Below are 20,936 nucleotides of genomic sequence, written 5' to 3' on the forward strand. Positions count from 1 at the left end.
TCGCCTATCTGTCTCCAGCCCTTCTGGTGCGCCCGGGACGGGCTGGTGCGAAACCGAGCAGGTACCGAGCGGGATCCAGGCAAAACGTTTACTCGGAGGCAGCGTTTGGCGGCGCTTTACCCCCTGCGGCCCCCGCCGCCCTCCTGCTCCGCTGCGGCCTCGCACCGCCGCGTCGGGCCTGGCCGGGCCCGGGCGGAGAGGGAGCACCGGAGGGGCGTGGCTAGGCGAGACCCCGCCTCTGAGCAGCGTCTATTGGTGGAGGCGGCGGGGAGCCCGCCCAGGGGCGAGTCCGGGGCGGGCGGGACGGCGAGGCGCTGTCCGCCCTCCAGAGCCGGGTCGGAGCTGCCGCCGTGGGAGGGCGGGATGGAGCCGGCGGCCGGGAGGGGGGGCAGCGCCATGGACGAGAAGTACGACGTGGTCGTGGTCGGGGGCGGCATCTCAGGTGGGTCCGGGGTGCGGCGCGACCACCGCAAATCCGGCGGCCTTCCCCGGGGCACCACCCCGGGAGCGGTCCCGAGGGCCGTCCTGCGCCGCGGGGGGCACCGGTGCTCGGGGCCGGGGTGCTGCCGGCTGGGCAGCGCGGGGCCTGGGAGCGGCGGGTCCGGGCGGGGCTCGTCCCCACGGCTGGCCCCAAGGCTTGGGCGACGGTTAACGAGTGTCAGGTCTCCAGGGGCTTCGGATCCTCTCGGGGGAAAAAAAAGGGAAAAGTTATCCAGGTCACTATTTTAGGACGTATTTGCTGCTTCTTGCGTCGGTTTGTACTTCGTGCTCATCAGAAGAGAGTCTGTAGGAAAACTGACTTGATAATGTCCACAGGTGCAGGAGAATGCAGGGATACAGGCTGGGATTTTTGCATCCCGAGCAAGATGGTATTTTGAAGCTGTGGTTTTCCAGGTGGCTCTCGCAGTGCTGGCAATTGTGTTCTCTTGATAAATACTGCAGAAAGATGTCTGGGAATATCTGTAAAAACAGGTTAGGTTTTGTTACTATTAGAAGAGCTGTACTACAGACAGCCAAATTCCCCTAGTGCGATGGACTCTTCACACTTTACTAGGAAATACTTCCCAAAATACTCTTCAGATCTACTTTAACACTAGCAAGTGCGTTGTGACCCCTGATCCTCATGCTTAAAAAAAAAAAAAAGTAATTATTCTTATGGCACCTGATGGTACCTAAGATGAGAATGTTGCTATGTTGGAGAAAATCTGTATTTGGTTTGTCCATCAGATAAATACTGTGTTAGCAGCTTTGGCCAGGTTTCAGTTTTCAGAGAGCCTTTACTTCGCTAATGATTCAGAAAAGGTGAGTTATGTGACTGAGTGACTTCAGTGATACAACAACCATTATTGCTATAGGTAAAACTAGTTTTTATTAGAATTGAGAAGGAGTCAGAGGCTTTCCTTTCTTTAATCTGCAGTGAATTAATGCACAAAACAGCAAATTGTTTACTTAATTACATTATTTCATTTGCTAAAACAACAGTAATTGTTTAAATAATTATTTGTGATGATTTAATTATGTAGATAATCTGTAGTATCGCCAAACAGAGAGAAAGAGTTTGGACTAGTTTTGCTTGTTTTTTAGTTTTACCAGATGCCTGGGTATTTTCCTGCTAGCTCAAGTCATTTGGTCTTCATCCTTAAGGTTCCTGTAACGCACAGAGTGCCCTTAGGGAATTACCACCTGTACTGTTTGCAGCTGATGGCGACACGATCTTAATATGTTTTTTAAGGCTCTGAGAAGCTCTTCGTCCCTTGAGGGTACCTTGCTCCTCCAGCTTTCCAACCTGTATCAGTGTTTTGGAAAATGTATCGAGCATTTCTAGGTGGTATCTTGCCTCACTAGTGCAAGAATCAGTAAGTTACTTCAGAACACTTATGCCTTGGACTAAAGCCTGGTGTGGAGTATGAAATGGAGCCAAGCAGGAAATTTCAAGGCGTTACAGTCCGTGAAAATTTGTCAGTGCCATTAGGAAGACAAATAAACATGTCACAGCACTCTTGGGGTACAGGAACACTTTTCTTGCCAATAGAAACCCTTATGTCATGCCAGTGCTGTAGAAATTGGTGTTTGGTGTTACAAACTAGAACAGTCATCATTTTAAGAAAGCAGCCTTAGAAAAATGAACAGTAAATGCTTTATTTCATAATTAATCCATCTTTGTAATTCCTATCAGCTTTTGGTTTGTTTTGCTTTTCATACAGCTGCTTTGTCACTATCATTCCTATACCAATACACCTACACCTCAGTTCTGTAAGAGGTTAGACAGTGCTGCTTTCTGGCCTCAAAAAAGTATCTGTATCTGGAATTTTGGTTCTGGTGAGACAAATAGTAAAACACGCTCCAGTATGGACAGGGTTTTGCCCTCTACATCTCTCTGACTCCAGTCTTGACTTGCTGCTGCTTATTTCTCTGAAGATATATTTGCAATTGCCTCATCTGATAGCATTACTGTTTTCTCTCCTTCTACTATATTTTAAATACTCATTACCTGATGCTTGCAAGAAAGGATAGGGAACTTTGGGATAAACTAGTTCTTTATTAGAAATACATGAAATGTGTATCAGTATAAGCAAGCTGCTTGTTATAGTAAGTGTGAGCTTCCCAGCAGTGAGGTTGTGGCTTTTAAAAGTATTTGTACAATTTTGAAAAATGAAGCTCAAATCCTGACTGGCACCTCTGGAAATGTGTATTCCTCAAAGCGAAGCACGGTCTTGAGAGCCGGTTTCTGTACAACCTAAGGCACACTTCTCGTCCATGCTCCTGGCCTCTGTATGCACATGTCTGTACGTGGTCATTGACAGGGACACAGAATACACTCTGCCTGTAGGAAGCTGCAGTCTAGGGATGGAGGGAGCTTCTGCAAAGAATGCTTCACAGTGGGGAAGCTCTTGGAAGATGAACTCGGCTCTGGTGGCCTCTGCCGCTGAGATTTGTCTGCTGTACCCCACGGCATCATGTTTGAACTGTCCAGACTGCATCAGCAAGTACGTTTGGACCCCTACAGAGAGGGAAGTGCAGAGCTTGGGCTAGATTCCTCTTTTTACATGGGCATGCATGTTAAAAATGTGGATGGTGGCCAGGAAAGGCCCCAGGCACATGTATGTATCATTCTTAATGGATAGTGTCCCCCATAATACAGTTAATATTAATTTTAACATTTTATACTCAAGCATATTGAATAAATTGATGCCTGAAGTTAAAGACTTTCCCCATACCCATGGGGAGTTCTTATTTATATGCCTTGAATATTGCTCTCATTTTCTATTAATAGAGTTTTCTGCTTAATTGAAGAGGGTGTTCTGGTTTGGATTGATTTTCACCTTTTTCTTGTGCATTTTGGTTTAGGCTATGTAATTTCCTCATTTGTTAAACACAGGAAGCTGACAGCTCGTGACGTGCCATGGATGCGTTGTCTGATTAATCGGCAGGATTAATCATCCCATCAGACAGGCCTCTGATGCTTGGGTTAAAGGGCTACACTAGTTGAGGATTAGGAGATTATCATCCTCTGTGTGGAGTAACTACTTTATTGACGTCTTCCAGAAGTTGTCCCTTTTATGCAGCAAGTCACTGCCATGCTTCTCCTGACACATCATCCCTATCCCAGCTCCATTACCCACTCCCCAAGGTAAGGCCATAATTACAGGGAAATTCAGATTTTGGCTCTGTAGCCCTAGGATAGAGCATACTTGCTTGCTCTGAGATACGAGATGGATTGTAAGGAGGTCCGGGATGCTCAGTCACTCCTTGGGAACTGCTCATTAACAACTGGACACCATTAAGTGCTTGGAAAGTTTTGACACAAACCTCAGATATTTCAGCTTTTGAGATCTAGAAAATGGCTGCTCTCTATGTGTGACCTGTAATTCCTCAAAACTTTCTAACTGACCTTATTGGGGTATATTTTCACATGGATAACAAAATGCGCTATGTTGACTCAAAGGCTACCTCCTTGCCATTTTTCAAGTTGCTGCTAGAACTTCCAAAATAGGACAGGGAAAAAAAAAAGCCATCAGTTTTCAAAATCGAAGAAGAATGTTTGTTTCTTGGAGGTTTAGAAATAGCCAGCTAATTTTGACCAAGATTTTCCAGCAAAAAGGAATCAGCCTGAAAAACACACCCTGAAAATTGAAGCTTAAATAGTTCAAAATTTGGCAAAAACAGTATGTAAGCAAAACACCCCAGCTTTTTCAGTGGGAAGCTTGGAGTACATTCGTATGCCAGCCTCACCTTACACGTGAATTTTGGACACTGGAAGCTGAGTTTATCAAAAGAAGGCATGGAGAATTTAGGATATTTGTCTACATAATGCAAACCAGAGACGCATCAGATATGGAAAGGTATGTCCAGAAGCAGACAAGTCCAAGAGAACTTGTATGCAAGTATCTTTGGGAGAAATTTCAGCACATCGTATTACAAGCACAACCACAGGGGAAACACAGCCGTAACTGAAACTTGCGCTGAAGATTATCATTCTTTGACATGGATACTTCTTATTTCCAAATAAAAGCACATTTGTTGTCAGCTCGAAACAAGGAGATCTCATAGCTCAACAAAACGGACGCTTAGATTTGCCAGCCACATGCAGGAAACAGCACTGTTTTCTATTGTGCTTATGGAGGCGGCCAGGGGCCACAAATTGTAGAAGCTGGGTTGTAAAAATAGTAGTCATTAGTCTTTATATTGAAATACAACATATGAAATACTATTAAGGCTTTCCCTCCCCGTGGAAGTGTGCTATGCGTTGGCATCTCCTGCTCCATGGTGTGTGATCAACAGCCTTACCACTTGAGCTACCTACGCATTGGCTGTGGTCTCTGAGTGAAATACTGAATAATGAGGAAACACAGATTTTCCTTGCTTGCTATAATGGCAGCACAACTTATGTTGTATACTGCTCTGTTTGTTTTGACAGCATGCCAAGCTGCCGGTGGGTGGTAGTGTCAGATAAACTGTCAAATACACAGTTACTGGTAGAAGATATAATCAGTCCCACCTGTGTAAATCTGGAGTATTTTTCAGTAGATTTTTTCCTACTGTTATTTCTAAATTTACCCAAAATTTGACCTGTAGGAATGCACTAGCTGGTTCCTAAAATGTATCCTGTGTTTATCTCTTTACATCTGCCCTGTGCTGGGCTCTAGCTACCTGGTTCCTTCCCACTTTCTTTCTGGATCCAACAGGAAAGCTGATAATCAGTGACAATATTGTCACTTGGTAGCAGAAATTCCTATAAGCCATTTTTTGGGATGCAGAAATAAATAGCAATGTTTTACAGAGCTCTCAGTTCCCCATGTACTGCTAGCAAGCTGACTGCCATTATGAGAATAATTTACAGTAGAAACAAAACAATCAGACCCCCGTATAAAGTGTAATGGATGTTATGTACAATACTCACAAATAAGCAAAAATACCAGTTTCCATTTGCCGCCTTCTTCATAATGTGTTCTACTGTTTTGCTACTAAGGACACAAAACCGTATGGCATGGGGCAAAGGTTTTGGTTAAGACACTCCTTTGTGTTATGCTCAGTGCTAGATGTTTAGTTTTGGCCAAAATATGGTTATGTTGTGTTCATTATATAGCCAGATGTAGAAATATTCTTTTCTTCATATTTCATCATATTTGTCATCTAGTTTTCTGTGGCAAATGCATCATTTGTAAACATTGTCTATCCCAGGGGGTAACCTGAATAGTCACAGCTGGTTCTGCTCCTAGATGAAGAATGTGTCATGTTTGTTTCTGGCAAAAAAAAAAAAAAAGTACACCAGTGTGATTCATAGGTTAGCAAATTCAGAGCTCCTAAGAGAGTGCTGTAAACCTATGGTTTGTCCTTGAAGAGTAGATTTTGCACCATGCCTCAGGCTTAGGTGAAAGGTGTTGAAAGGCAGGAAAGAGCATTCCTGTTAGCTAGGTAGATCTGAAGTCTTAATTAAGAGTGTTATTTACTCCAGCGAGCAAAACGAATAGCCAAGTACTTAGGACAGATCTCTAAATATCCTAGCATAACAAAAATGGGCATGGGGCAGGCATTATGTCTCTCCCAGGAATACCAATGCTGATGTTCTTGATATTTGTGATAGTGATGTTGATCATAGTTTTGCAGCAACATTTTTTCACATACATATTTAGCTGAAGATCACCAAATAACTGACAGGAATTTATTCTGCATACTGACCAAAACAATTATCAATAGTTAGAAAACGTGCATAATTACCTTAGAGTTTCCATAAACTAGACTGAATCAAACCATCATCATTTTAAACGGTGCTACTCATTTTAATATGTAAGGGGAAGGAGGACGCTCCATTTCTAACCCCATGCTTATACTAGTTAACTTTTTTCTGCCTTCGTTTTTAGGGGAGGAGGAGAGAATTATTCTGGGGAAGAGTTGTTTATTGCAGTGGGCTTTGGACTTGAAAATCACAGTGGGTTTGTATGGAGGAGTGGCTTCGTCCTTGGGATACAATTCCCTCTCCCTGCCCACTGTGTGTCTATCAACATTGTCCGTGAGAAACTGTCTTTGTACCCTTCAGAACAAAGCTTGCATCTGTTGAAAGTATTTAGACAGTAGCGCCACTGAAACCAGTTAGAGTGGCTTGGTCTCAGTTGGACAATGTACACTGTAATAGAAAATATTTATTCTCTTTTGGTTGAAATCTTTGCTGAAGCAACTCGATTATATTTGCTAGAGGGGGGGAAAAAGCATTGATAAAAAAAATGAAAAACATTCACATGAAAATTACAAAATAAGTAAATGCAACCTCATTCACAGTATCAAGTATTCTACAACAAGGATTGTGAAAGAACATATGGAAAGATAAAATACAGTTTCTGACAAACAGAAAGTTAGTGATGTTATGGTATTAGGCAACACTGAAGAAGAAATGAATGTAGACTTGTGATCCGCACTGTGTGTTCTTGCTGCTTTGTGCAAATTTAAGGGGCTGTAATTTAATGAATAAGTTTTTTTTCATTTTCAGTGGCAATTTTAAAACTTCAAATCCTTAGTCTGTGAAGGAAAACAGTTCTTTCATTCTCAGCCTTCTATATGTTGTTGCCCATTAGTGATTTCTCTGGTCATTCTGATGTAACTGAGTACATTTTAACTATTTTTTAGAACGGATTTAAATACCATGGTGTGCACAAAAATTCCATTGGAAAGAAAGAGGTGAGGAAGGGAGATTTTACCCTACAGTCATGGTAGAAATGTTTTGTTGACAGGTTCGTGTTTACTTGGCAAAGAGACTTCTAGTTGAATAACGAGAGCTGATTCTAAGGTGACCATTGCCAGATTTAATTATTCAATTGTGTTTGGAGAAAGTTAGGTTTTCCATCAGGGAAACAGTAAAAATAATCACAGCATGAGCATGCTGTTACAGTGGAACTTTAATGTGGATATATCAACATTTGTCTCACTTTACTGATGTATTATGAGAAAAAAAGTTTAAAAATTATTCCCCTGCTAGATCAGAAAAATGTAGAGATTTTCCAGGAAGATTTTTCTTTTTTTCCCCTTATGTTATTCAGTTAAAGCCTGCTAGGACACTGCAATAATGGGTTAGTAGTCTTTCACACAATGTAATTATCCCACTCCATGTATACAGTAGGGTGGATTAACAAGGATTTTATGAAGGAATGTTGTATTAGGTTTGTTTTGGTAAACTTTCAGCCCCATAGTGGATGCATAAAAGGCAAATCCACTTTGTCAAAGAAGCTAGCGAGTAAGCAAACAATGCATCTAGAAAACCAGCAGACAGCTACCTTTTCAATAGTAACAGGTAATTTTCTCTGCCTTTGTTTTGGTGTGCTCAATATGGCACATACATGGTGGCCTCAGTTTGAAGGGTTAAAAGGTTAATGATACCAGACTGTCATCACTCCCCTTCACTGCCCTTCGTTACCCTGTATGGGTATTGCCCTTGCATGTTTTAGAGATGCTCAGCATGCATCACGTAAGAAGTACTGTCTCTGGGAAAGATGCTGGTGATTTTTGCTGCCGATCACGGTGTATCAGTGAGTCTGTTTGATGTACTGCATTTACAGAGCCTAGATTTTGAAAAGTAGAATCACTATACTATTACTGTAGAATTACTGTCACATTTCCAATAAAGTAACTTTTTAAAAAACTTTTTTGTTCTGCAGAACTCGTATCTGCTCATATGCCCTGTATCAACCCCAGTATTGAGGCAACTTGGAATTACTCTCATAAACGCTAGTCTTGTAAATGCTTCCCTATGAAATAGCAAAACATTTCCCACATTGTGGGGCTCGGTTGGGAATCAGGCTCAGGTCCTTTAAGTCCCAGTCTTGTGCACTACCTGTAGAGTTGAACCTTTCTCTCCTATGAGGTAGAGACATGCTTTGTTGTATTTTCCATCAGGCTACATACAAAATTCAGTACTGTTCAGCATCTCTATGTTTCAGCCATGGTATATATCTGGTAGTCTGCAGATTGGCATAAATTCATCTTAGGTTTGTTTTTTTTTTTTTTTAAACTGTATATCCAGTGTTTTGATGCATTTGAAACTACTTTGCTTGATAGGATTATGACAATTTTCTGAAATGAAAGCAGCAGCAGTATGATCTGTAGCAGCAATTCTGAGTCCTTAATAGGGCTGCAAAATCAATAGGAATAGAGCTTTCCTGCATGGCATCTTCAGGCGGGGGGAGCTTGGTGTGAGATTGCCATAGAAACCCTTGTGGAGGACGTATAAGTCATCTCACCTTGTTTATTCTCATCTAATAACGAGTGAATTTCTACAACCAGATACTTCAAATGAGGCATGGTTTTGGCAGGCTCCTTTCATCTTTCTGAGGCAAGTAGCATACTTCTAATTCATAGAATTAGAGTGATATCTGGAAGGAGCACAGCCAGTGATTTTGGGGGGTTTGCAGCTTTATCTCTAGGCTACACTTGGAGGAGGTAAAGGAGGCAATGGGGCACAACAGCGGCCTCAGCTGTGACAGGCATGTCTGTGCTGCAGTCGTACAGGTGTGCTTTAAAATACCTCACGTGAGTCTCGGCTGCGGCCTGAGAGGTCACAGCCCAGTGCTCGGTTGGGCCTAGTATGGCGTGCTGGCAGGACACTGTGGACCTCCACAAAATCACAGAGCTCACGCGTGGCGGAGGGCCACGGCTCTAGAGCAGTGCTCGCGTTGCGGGAGGCCCTTGTGGTATGAAGGTCCTGCCCTCCCACTTGGCAGCTCCGGGAAGGTGCATGATGTCCTCTGGGGAAGTAACAGAGATGTTGGAGAGGAGGTGAGAGGCTAGCTCCATGCAGCCTGAGAGGTGCTGAGCAGGCAGAGACAGGGCAAGGAATTGGAAAGGAGAAGGTCTCGTTCCTTCCTCTCTCTCATTCTGACCCCATCAATCACAGAGAAATAAATGGTCACTCTCTGGTGGCCAGTCCAGTAGAGGGTACTGGAACAGCAACAAAAGTCTCAAAAATTCAAGTTATGGAGAAGATAAAGGGAAAATATGCAATCTATTTAGAGGTTAGTTGTGTGTCAAAAGTACGTAGGCTTCATGTACTTGGCGCTGGTGAGGCCGCACCTCGAATACTGTGTTCAGTTTTGGGCCCCTCACTACAAGAAGGACACTGAGGTGCTGGAGTGTGTCCAGAGAAGGGCAACGAAGCTGGTGAGGGGTCTGGAGCACAAGTCTTATGAGGAGCAGCTGAGGGAACTGGGATTGTTCAGCCTGGAGAAGAGGAGGCTGAGGGGAGACCTTATCGCTCTCTACAGTTACCAGAAAGGGGGTTGTGGTGAGGAGGATGTTGGTCTGTTCTCCCATGTAACTAGCGATAGAACAAGAGGAAACAGCCTCAAGTTGCTCCAGGGGAGGATTAGGCTGGATATTAGGAAAATTTCTTTACTGAGAGAGTGGTGAAGCACTGGAACAGGCTGCCCAGGAAGGTGGTGGAGTCACCATCACTGGAGGTGTTCAAAAAAGACGTGTGGATGTGGCATTGCAGAACATGGTTTAGTGGGCATGGTGGTGTTGCGTTAATGATTGGACTTGATCTTACAGGTCTTTTCCATCCTTACTAATTCTGTTATTCTATGATGCTTAAGACATACCTGTGAAAGCACCTGTATCTGGTGTGCTTCAGTCACACCAGAATGGAGCTAAAGAGTTGGGTTCAACAGACAGCTACATAGAGGTACCCCATGTGTGGGTGTTGTTGGTAGTCCTCCATTGTAAAAGAAAATTGTTTCCATGCTTTAATCAAATAAATGTGTAGTAACAATATTTAATCAACATATTTTGCATTGTTTTTATTTCTGAGTCGGGCCCTCTCCCAATTGCCAGTAAGCTGTTGCTGTCCCAGTGTACCTCTTGTCCTTTCCCAGTCTGTGTAGCTCTGAAGCCTTTTCTTTTTTTATCAGTGTCTACAGTGACACTTGAATTAACAATAATGAAACTAAAAACCCGTGAGGCTGGAGTGCAAGAAGTACAGTTTAACAAGCAAACAGGTTAGAGAACCTCAGTCACATTACCACATGTTCTTGATTCTTTAGTAGTCCTTCTTTATTTGGATATATCCTATAATTAAGCTATAAACCAGTAGTAAGCTTAACCTCCAACCCAGTCCAGTGCAACCATCATTCTTCCTAAACAGCCGTGGCGTGAATATAGCTATCGTGTACATCATAAAATGATGGTCTTAGGCGCTGAGGATTTGCATACAATTTTTTTTGTCATATCAAGGCCAGATTTTTTGCTGCTTCATGTGCCATAGGGTAACATATGAATGCATTGTGCATTTTTTCAAGACTTGTATATCTACAGTAAACTTTATTACAAAAGAATTAGCCACTCATGCCTGAGTGTGCAGTGGTATTTACACAGAATAGCGAAATTCAACCTTTTATTTTATATATGTAGGAAAAGCACTTTTTTGTGACAAAAACCACTGTATATTTTGAAAAATCATTTTTCCTCATATAAAAAATATTTATATTTGTAAGAAAATACTGCAGTTTGTGTTTCCAACATTATAGACTTGTGTCTTCTATGTTGAGGAAGAAGAGAACACCATCACTGAAAGGATTAAAGATTTAACTATAAAAAAATTGTGAAGTGTTCTCTATAGACTTTCATGCAGGAAAAAAATAATTAAAAACTACTGAATGAAATTAGATCAATTTATAAGTTGTTCACTTCCCTAACAAATGCCTTGCATTTTTAAAAATTAGAATATTAAATAGATGGAAGAATTAGGTATACTTCTGCTCCAGCCGCAAGCTAAAGAATATGGTGCAAGGATGTAAAGTTATTTTTAGATGAGTATGGAAATCATATATATAATTTTTGTCAAACTAAGACATTTGAAGTTCCTCAGTTCTGTTTTCCAGTGAACAGTGTTCCACTTCCCCTTTAAAAGATTATGTGTACAGAAGTTTATGGGCTATCTGTATTGTCCTCAGAATAAATGAGTACACTTAACGCTGCCCAGAATGATTCCTCTCCTCTGGTCTTTTCAGACATGCATTCTTTGTAGGCTCACGAACAGTTGCTTTTAATCACATTTCGAGGTAGTGTAATAAACATGATTATAATATTATTATTCCTTACTGCAGGGTATCTTGGAAGTTCTGATCAATAAGGCTGGCTTTCGTATACTTAAGGAGGGGAAACAACTCCAAAGGAGCAATGCTTCAGTGCCAAATTGGCCTGCAGGGCAATGGGATAATCTGATTTCACAAACATGATTGCTTTTTACAATCTCAGCTCGCATTTGTCAAAAGCAAAGAGGACTCCTGTCCTATCGAATTTTCAGTTGTCTCTAGTGCCTCCATCACAAAGTCCCATAATTAGATGATTTTTGCTGAGACCATAATTCCTTTTATAAAGTATCTACATACAGCCTGTTTGATTGCCATGGTCAAACTCCATTGCTTAAAATGAATCTTGACAGTGAAGCAGACTTTCTTTCTGCATGTGAATGAGGACAATGGATAGCAATAGAGTGGAGAGTTGATGAGCGAGAGAAGAAGTTGGAAGCCTACCTTGCTGGAACACACCTATTTATTATATTTCTATCACTTTAGTACTGCAAGCCCCACTGTCTGGCTTCTGCCTTTTTATGCACTGCACAAATGCAGAGTAAGATGAGTGTCCCTTAATAATTGAGATTTTACTGTTTTTAAAATGCCAAAATGCTAACCTGAAGGAGGAAACTTCAGTCTGTGAATGCTGCTTATGGAGATGGTTATAACATGCAACTAAGCAGCACCCCCATGATTTCTGTGGCAAGACACCATGAAAAGTTTCTGACTTCTCTCAGGAATTTCTGAAAACAGTATTGGAATCTCTGACCTTGAAGCTTTGGTTCATTTTTTGATCATTAATGTAGCTGATTGCTGCCACTTGCTTTAAAGCACTTTCTCTTTTTCTGATAGGTTTGTCAGCTGCCAAATTGCTATCTGAGTCTGGGGTCAGCGTGGTGGTTCTTGAGGCCCGGAACAGAGTTGGAGGAAGGACATTCACTGTCAGGGTAAGTGCTTCATGAGATGATGGAGTCTCACTTTTGTTGATCTAGGATGTGGCAAATGTCACTCCTGTCTTCAAGAAGGGCAAGAAGGAGGACCCAGGGAACCATGGGCCAGTCAGCTTCAACTCAATCCCTGGGAAGGTGATAGAACAACTAATCCTGGACACCATTTCCAGGCACATGAAGAAGGACAGGAAAGTCATCAGTCAGCATGAATTCACCAAGAGGAAGTCATGCCTGACCAACCTGATAACCTTCTGTGATGAAGTGACTGGCTTGGTAGATGAGGGAAGAACAGTGGATATTGTCTACCTAGACTTTAGTAATTCAAGACTGCCTCCCATAAGATCCTCATAGACAAGCTGGTGAAGTATGGGCTGGTTGAGCAGACAGTGAGATGGACTGAAAACTGGCTGAACAGCCTGGTCCAGAGGATGGTGATCAGTGGTACGAAGTCTAGTTGGAGGCCAGTAACTTGTGGTGTAGCCCAGGGGTCAATACTGGGTCCGATCCTGTTCAACATCTGCATTAATGATCTGGATGATGAAGGGACTGGAGCATCTCTCCTATGAGGAAGGGCTGAGAGAGCTGGGGACATTTAGCCTGGAGAAGAGAAAGCTGAGGGGGGATCTCATCAGTGTATAGAAGAGAGGGATGGAAGGGTGCAGAAAGGATGGAGGCAGGCCCTTTTCAGTGGTGCCCAGTGGCAGGACAAGAGGCAATGGGCAAAAACTGAAACACAGGAGGTTCAAACCATCTGAACATTAGGAAACACTTTCTTACTGTGAGGGTGACCAAGCACTGGCACAGGTTGCCAATATCTCCTTGGAGATATTCAAAAGCTGTCTGGACGCGGTCCTGGGCAACCGGCTATAGGTAACCTTACTTAGAGCAGGAGAGATTGGACCAAATGACCTCCAGAGGTCCCTTCCCACCTCAACCATTCTGTGATTCTGTTGGGTTTGACATCATTAGCCAGGGAGAGGAGGGGGAGTAGAGTTCCCAAAGACGACAGGTGTCTCAAGTTGCCATCGCTTTTGTCAAGTAATAGAGCTCCATTTGGACAGGTTGCATTGCCATATATGCCAGTGCACTTCTTGACAGGAGGTGCTTTAAAATTGGTCTGAAAGCAATTCTGAGAGCCATCAAATGGGATTTGGGTGCCTAACCAGAAGTGTGTAGTGCCATTTTAGCTGCCCTAGGATACACTGCCTGTCCTCCAGCTGCAGGTCTTCTGTGGGTTGTGAGTCCAGTTTGTCAGCCTTGCACAGAAGTCTTGGATACCTTGGGCTATCTAAAATGGTGTTAAACATCTGTATTAAGGTAATTGAATTCCACCCACATAGTCCATACCCTTTGTCCAGGGCAGGATCTGATCTGCCTTTGCAGAGCAGATCTGTCTCTGTCGTTGCAGATGACACCAGGTTGGGCGGGAGTGTTGACCTGCTCGAGGGTAGGAAGGCTCTGCAGAGGGATCTGGACAGGCTGGATGGATGGGCCGAGGCTGATTGTATGCGATTCAACAAGGCCAAGTGCCGGGTCCTGCACTTGGGTCACAACAACCCCATGCAACGCTACAGGCTTGGGGACGAGTGGCTGGAAAGCTCCCCCGCAGAAAAGGACCTGGGGGTGTTGATTGACAGCCGGCTGAATATGAGCCAGCAGTGTGCCCAGGTGGCCAAGAAGGCCAACGGCATCCTGGCCTGTATCAGAAATAGTGTGGCCAAGCAGGAGTAGGGAGGTGATCGTGCCCCTGTACTCGGCACTGGAGAGGCCGCACCTCAAATACTGTGTTCAGTTTTGGGCCCCTCACTACAAGAAAGACATTAAGGTGCTGGAACGTGTCCAGAGAAGGGCGACGAAGCTGGTGAGGGGTCTGGAGCACAAGTCTTATGAGGAGCGGTTGAGGGAGCTGGGGTTGTTCAGCCTGGAGAAGAGGAGGCTGAGAGGAGACCTTATCGCTCTTTACAATTACCTGAAAGGGGGTTGTGGTGAGGAGGATGTTGGTCTCTTCTCCCAAGTGACTAGCGACAGAACAGGAGGAAATGGCCTCAAGTTGCTCCAGGGGAGGATTAGGCTGGATATTAGGAAAAATTTCTTTACTGAGAGAGTGGTGAAACACTGGAATGGGCTGCCCAGGAAGGTGGTGGAGTCACCATCACTGGAGGTGTTCAAAAAATGTGTGGACGTGACATTGTGGGACATGGTTTAGTGGGCATGGTGGTGTTGCGTTGATGGTTGGACTTGATGATCTTATAGGTCTTTTCCAACCTTAGTGCTTCTGTGATTCTGATTACAGAGGGGAACTATCATCTGAGACTGTGAGTGTCAAAGCATTTCTCCTCTCATTCCCATCTCACTTTGCATACTGTAACAGGCATGATAACTAAGAGCTGTATAAGAAGCAGGCTGAGCAAGCCCAGACATTACAGCTCAGGCATACATTTTAGCACAGCTTAATATTATCTGAAGTAACACTCCTGCTTCTAAAAATGGACCGCATCTTGATTGCCATTAAAAAGAAAATTAAAGAAATGACAAGTCACCTGTGGCACAGGATAATGTAATACAGACATTACCTCTGCTTCCCACCCTGGAAGTAAGGGAGGTTTAAATTATGTCAGATACCATTGCTGGGGAACCAGAGATAAACAGTGGTGTTTCAGCAGAGATCATTGTACATGAAACATGAAGGGTAAACACCATCCTTCTGTGACACTGAAAATGCCTAGCTTAAAATGCTCACTGTAAACAGTGTTAAAAAGGGTTACTGTCTTGGGAAATTAGCCTGCTTGTAACAGTATGTGTCCCTGCAACTTTTTGCTTCCTTCCTTCCTCCCAAGCGCTCATGATGCTGGTCTGAGGGGTGTGTGGAGCACCTTCAGTGGCAGGCATGGCTGGGGGCTGCTAGCCAGAGTGCATCGGGCTAGAGCCAAGCTGTGCCATGCTGGAAAGGAGATTACTCTGCTTGAATACTGCAGTGCAGTGCTCAGCATCTACAGCATTAAGTCTGAGCAGATGTCTACTGAGAGGAAACAAGCCTTGTCACTGGAGATAGTTTCAACTTGAGAAAGGTTTTGCAATGACAAGAAGAGTACCATGAATTGTGAAAAAGTGGGGTTAGACTTTTAACCGAAGTGTTGATTTGATTGTGTATTTCTTCGTGTTCTCATGTCTTTTGTGAGACTAAAAAGCCAATACTGAAAACTACAGTGAAATTTAAACAAGAGTTAAACCCAATTGCACATATGTGTGTGATGGAGTGAAGACACTGTGGTGTCTGTATGCCTGTCATTACAGGCCTCAGTACTGCCTACTTTTAAGCCAGTCAGTACCCATTTTCTCCTGTGCATATAGCTGCAGTGCTAGTCAGTGTGAAATAATTCTTCCTACTTCTAGATGTTTGTATTGAGGAGCTTCCTGCACAGCTTCTGGTTCCTATATTCTTTATTTTGACAGAACAATCAAGTTAATTATGTAGATGTTGGTGGATCATATGTGGGACCTACCCAAAACCGGATTCTCCGACTGGCAAAAGAGCTGGGTATTGAGACCTATAAAGTGAATGTCGAGGGCCATATCATCCATTATAAGGGGGTAAGTATTGCATCTTTCATGTTCAGATACCTAAAGATAACGTTGAGCTTTGGAAATTACTGACCGTCATTAAGGGGGTTTCATTTAAAGCTCAGTTTTAGTAATCCAGTAAGCACCTGTTTGAAGTGTTGCTATTCTATTTTAATTGATTGACAGTGGGGTCAATGGTTCTTGTTTTCTTTTGAAAAGTGTTCAGAAAATGCAACTGACAGCAGTTAAAAAATTTGGCATACATCCGGCACCTGATTTGTCTTTTAACATATCCTCTAAAGAATTTTTGCCTGAAATGTCAGAAAATTCTAGTTCTGAAATACAAGACAAATTTAAATGAGAAAAAGTATAATACTGTTGGATACTATTGAATGACAATATTAGGCAACAGTGTTATGGGACTGGTCTGGGAGTAGTATAATGTATTTGCCCCACTTACATAATTAGATTCACATGAGATCCCTCCCAGTCCCTTAGCGTGGGATTCATCTTACTTACAAATGGTTGTCTGGAAGTTTGACATCTAATTTGAGACTCATCGAGATTCCCTCTCTAGCTAATGGTGAGAAACAGGCACCTCCCAAGGCTTGCCGTAAACTTCATGTCTGAGACGTGGGGCAGTGGGAGTCCAGGTGGCTGCTATTGAGTGACTAGTGACAGGACTAGAGGAAATGGCCTCAAGTTGCGCCAGGGGAGGTTCAGGCTAGATATTAGGAAAAAGTTCTTTACTGAGAGAGTAGTGAAACATTGGAATAGGCTGCCCAGGGAGGTGGTAGAGTCACCCTCCCTGGAGGTATTCAAGGAGCGTGTGGATGTGGCATTGTGGGATGTAGCTTGATGGGCATGGTGCTGTGTGGTGTTGGGTGGGTTGGTTTTTGGTGTGTTGTGGTTTGTTGTTGTTTGGTTTTGGTTTTTTTTGTTTTGTTTGTGGGTTTTTTGGGGTTTTTTTGGTTTTTTTTTAGGTTGGACTTGATGATCTTGCAGGTCTTTTCCAACCTTAATGATTCTGTGATTCTGTGAGTAGTGGCGTGCCTAAAGTGAACTGGAATGAAACCTGTCTTCAGAGCAGCCCTTGTCTTAGATCTTTAGCCCACTGAATTTTTGCTCAGATCCTAGGCAGGACCTACTGCCAAAACCAGTGCAGAGGGAGAGTGATAGAGAGAGGGATGAAGAGAGGCCTAAGATCCATAGGTATGAGGTACAAACTACTTTACTTTCCAAAGACCATCACTTTTTAATTTTTTTAATTTAGTTTTGGTACTTCCCAGACTCTGGCAGAACAAGGCTTGAAGCCTATATGAGTCAGAGGTAAGGCTATGTGATGGATCCTTGACTGGTTTCATTTCTATTATCTTTCCCCTTTTTTCTTCCAAGAATTAGAGCAATGCATTCATGCTGCAAAGTTTTATCATCTGGTTCTGTAACTCTCCTTATTGGGCAGATTCATGCCGTGCTTATAAAATAGTCACGTCTTAAATAATTGCATAGACACTCTCTAATACGCAAAGAAAATTAACTTGCACCACCTGGTGTAAAATTGGTCTAATTCTACAGCAAGTGGGCTGGACTGATTTGTACCAGCTGTATGTTTGGCCCACTCTATTTAATTTAAGCTCAGACACGGATCTCTTAGCATCTTAAAAGGCACTTATCTTCTGTATGTTAAATAAAAAGCTCTAATGGGTTACATGAATTTGAGCCGCTAATCCATTTTGACACTAAAGCTCCAGCTTTTTTTTTGTCCCACATTACATTATGCATGTCCTTGCTAATGACCATGTAATTTTGTAAGTTTTCTTTGAAGGGGAAGTATGTTCCTAAGCAAGAGGCAGCATTATGAGCTATTCAGCTGGATCACAGGCTGTGGATCAATTCGAGATTTGGCGTCGTGGTCCTGCTGAGCTAACCAGGGTCCCCAAGGGAGGCGTAGTTGTTGGAACATGGTGACAGCAAAGGGGATTTAAGGTCTCCCAGCATGGACAGACTTAAGTACTGGATAAATAATAACGATGCTTTTCCTCCAGTAGGTCTCATTCCTCCCACATCCTCTTCCCATGAATTGCAGGCCTTTGTTTTCTTTCCCTAAGGTATTCCACTGCTTTTTCTCCTTACTCTTTCTTAAGACCTCGTGTAGTCACCGTGCCCTTTGTTTTAGGGATCTGTTGTTGAACTTTCTTTTACCTCCCGCTTCTACAAGAAGCCTATTGAAAACAAACTGTGCAGTCCTGGCTATTGGCTGGGTTGGTGAGTGCTCAGGAACCTTAGGGCTTGTACATTTTACCTACCCGCTACACACCGTTAACATGCTGTGATGGTGAGTTGGCCAGGTAGGGATTTGTGCTCCCCTGGCTATAGGTGCACCCCTTGTATTCATTAAAGATGCTTCAAGAACCTGAGTACCTGTGGTATTTCCTAGGTGATAGAAAATGTGTCAGCAAAGAGATGATTTGATATTAAAGGTTCATTGCCTCAGAAATTAAATACTAATCTGAATTCAGCTTCTTGGACTAATATGCTGTCAGCTATGGGCCAGCTGCTGCCTTTCAGGTTTGAAAAGTATGACTAAAACTTTTGTCCTTGTGTCTCATCTGCTATTTCTGTCAGCTGATGGCTGGCGGGGAGCATGTAGCCGGGGCCAGATAGGAAGGTCTCTTCCCAAGGGCATTTCTCCAGAGTCTGCAGTGCTGTGTGGTTTTGTCAGAGGCAAGAGGGAGCATGTTTGAGGAATGACTAAATCTGGCTTTAGATTTTGTTGTGACAGTCATTCAACTGTATATAATCCCCAGCATCTTCAAGTTAAGGGATTTTTGGTCTTTTGTTTGCCATACTAATCAGTTAAGTTTGACTCTTTTTGAAGGTTTCCAGGAAACTGCTTGGATTGAGTTAGGGGAAAGTGGGAAGATGGTTTATCCTAGCAGCAGAAGCAGCCAAGGGAAAGTGGAAATCCCCAGAGGGATTTCATGAGCTTCTTTGCTCTGAAAGGAATTTTTCCCATATGTGTGTGGAGAAATTCCATGTACTGCAAGCTTTAAAAAACACGTTGCTTCATGTGGGCGGGTTTCCTTTATAGTTATAGTTTATTTGAAAAATCCAAATATGTAACTATTGTTTATCTTTTTTTTTATTTATTCATTCTTTCCCATCAGTTAGCATGGTAACGTGGACTGCTTTGATATCAGTCAGGAATTTGTTTGTATCCTGTCATCGTAAATCCGTAACTTCAAACTGTAGATTTTTTTATGAGCCCCAGACTTTCTTTCCAGCCAAACTGCTCTGTGGCTACTGTCCCATAATTCATCAAGAATGCTTTAGGACTGAGAAAAGGCAGATGTTGTCCCTTCCCAGAAGAGGCAGATAGCTTTTTATTTTTACAGAGGTCCTTGAAGGTCACACTGTGCTCCGTTTTCACCTTATATTTAGTACAAGACCCTAGAAAGTAAAGGTGTTAGGGTCTTGGTGTGGTATTAATCTTCTCATATAACTGGAGTCCTCTAATATTTGGCTGCAGCACCCAGCTCCGGTATACTTAGCATTAGTAAATAAGGTCTGGTTTTGCTTATTTGTTTGCTTCTGATTTTCAGAGCAAGGTAACACTTGACAAAAAATGAGCATTTGTATGCAATGCTTGACATTGGCCATCTAGTCTTTCCTTTCCTTTCCTTCATCTGTCTTTAAGATTAAGAGATTAGGGTGCAGCAAGTAAGTCTGTGACAAAGCCTGTGCAGATCGCCGTAAATCTGCAGTTCGGACATGGGAATCGCAGACAGTCCAAGGCACTACAGAGCTTGCAAGGCTAGACCTGCTGGAGATACTGAGCAGGGAAGGATGCCCACCTGAGGGCTCACACTGTAGGGAGCCACTGCTCTAGCTGTGTGCGCTGTGCACAGCTCGAGTGCACCAGCAACCCGGACCCTGGGGCACAAGGGATGCTCCTCCTGTGCTTCCTGACGTGTAGCTCATCCTCAGCACAGAGGGCAGGAGCCAGACTTGCCTTTTTCAAGACTGGCAAAATTGTCTGCTCCTCTTTGAAACTTGGGGTGGTGTCACAGTGGGGTCGCTTGGGCTTAATTCCTGTAGTTATGGCTACAAGCCACAGTGTAGTCCTGGGCAAGGAAAAGACAGATGTTGCAAAGCACATCTCTCTCTGCTGCCTTCCTTCTAACCACTGAACTATGGTGCTTGGGGATATTGTTTCCTTTGGATTGGTGTGGCGTAACTAATCCAGGCAGGCAGCAGGACTCAAATCTGAAGTCTGCGGGAAAGTGTTTGACACACCAGGAAATGGAAAAAAAGTTAGATAAACTCTGTGGGTCAGTCAGGCAGCCTTGTGTTAGCATGGGAACAAAGCCAGTAGGTTATTTGCCTTTCAGTTAAGAAAACGGTAGTTCTCAAAATAATACACCCAGAACACTATAAACTTGTTTAAAGATGGAATATTGCAAGACCTTGCCTGCTTGCAGTGAGCTCCTCTGTGAAACATGTAGCCAGAGCTCCTCTGCCTAGTAGGGAGACAATATTAAAAACAAATTAATAACTTACCAGCCTCAGGTCATTTGAGCTAGATTTATTCCCTGCTGTGGAGATACTTGTGCAAGAGAGAAAGCTGAAAAACTGATGTGGTTAAGGCTGTTTGGCTCATGGTATCTGATGGGCAATGGGAATTTCTCTCCTGGAATTTGTTAGAATTGGGCTTTCTTCTGATCAGCTCCCACCTCTTACAGGTCCAGCCACCCTGCACAAGGAGTTTGTGTGTCTGTGAACTATTTCAGGCTCTCTGAATTCAGTCTCAGCCTCTTCCAGGTCTCTTAGCACTGTTGTATTTTTCCAGCTTTTCCTGCCCTTGGTC

General features: G+C 43.2%; 1 protein-coding gene across 1 annotated transcript in view; it reads left to right on the forward strand.

Annotated features, from left to right (window-relative positions):
• The first annotated feature begins 396 nt into the window (after nucleotides 1-396).
• The window catches only part of LOC104251402 (amine oxidase [flavin-containing] A), a 45,021-nt gene continuing 24,481 nt past the window's right edge, over nucleotides 397-20,936 (forward strand). Inside the window, exons 1-3 of the mRNA XM_059817878.1 lie at nucleotides 397-442; nucleotides 12,411-12,505; nucleotides 15,962-16,099. Of these exons, the coding sequence (XP_059673861.1) occupies nucleotides 397-442; nucleotides 12,411-12,505; nucleotides 15,962-16,099 (279 nt within the window). The remainder of the gene's footprint in view (nucleotides 443-12,410; nucleotides 12,506-15,961; nucleotides 16,100-20,936) is intronic.

This window comes from Gavia stellata, chromosome 1 (genome assembly GCF_030936135.1).
Source record: "Gavia stellata isolate bGavSte3 chromosome 1, bGavSte3.hap2, whole genome shotgun sequence".
Lineage (NCBI taxonomy): Eukaryota > Metazoa > Chordata > Aves > Gaviiformes > Gaviidae > Gavia > Gavia stellata.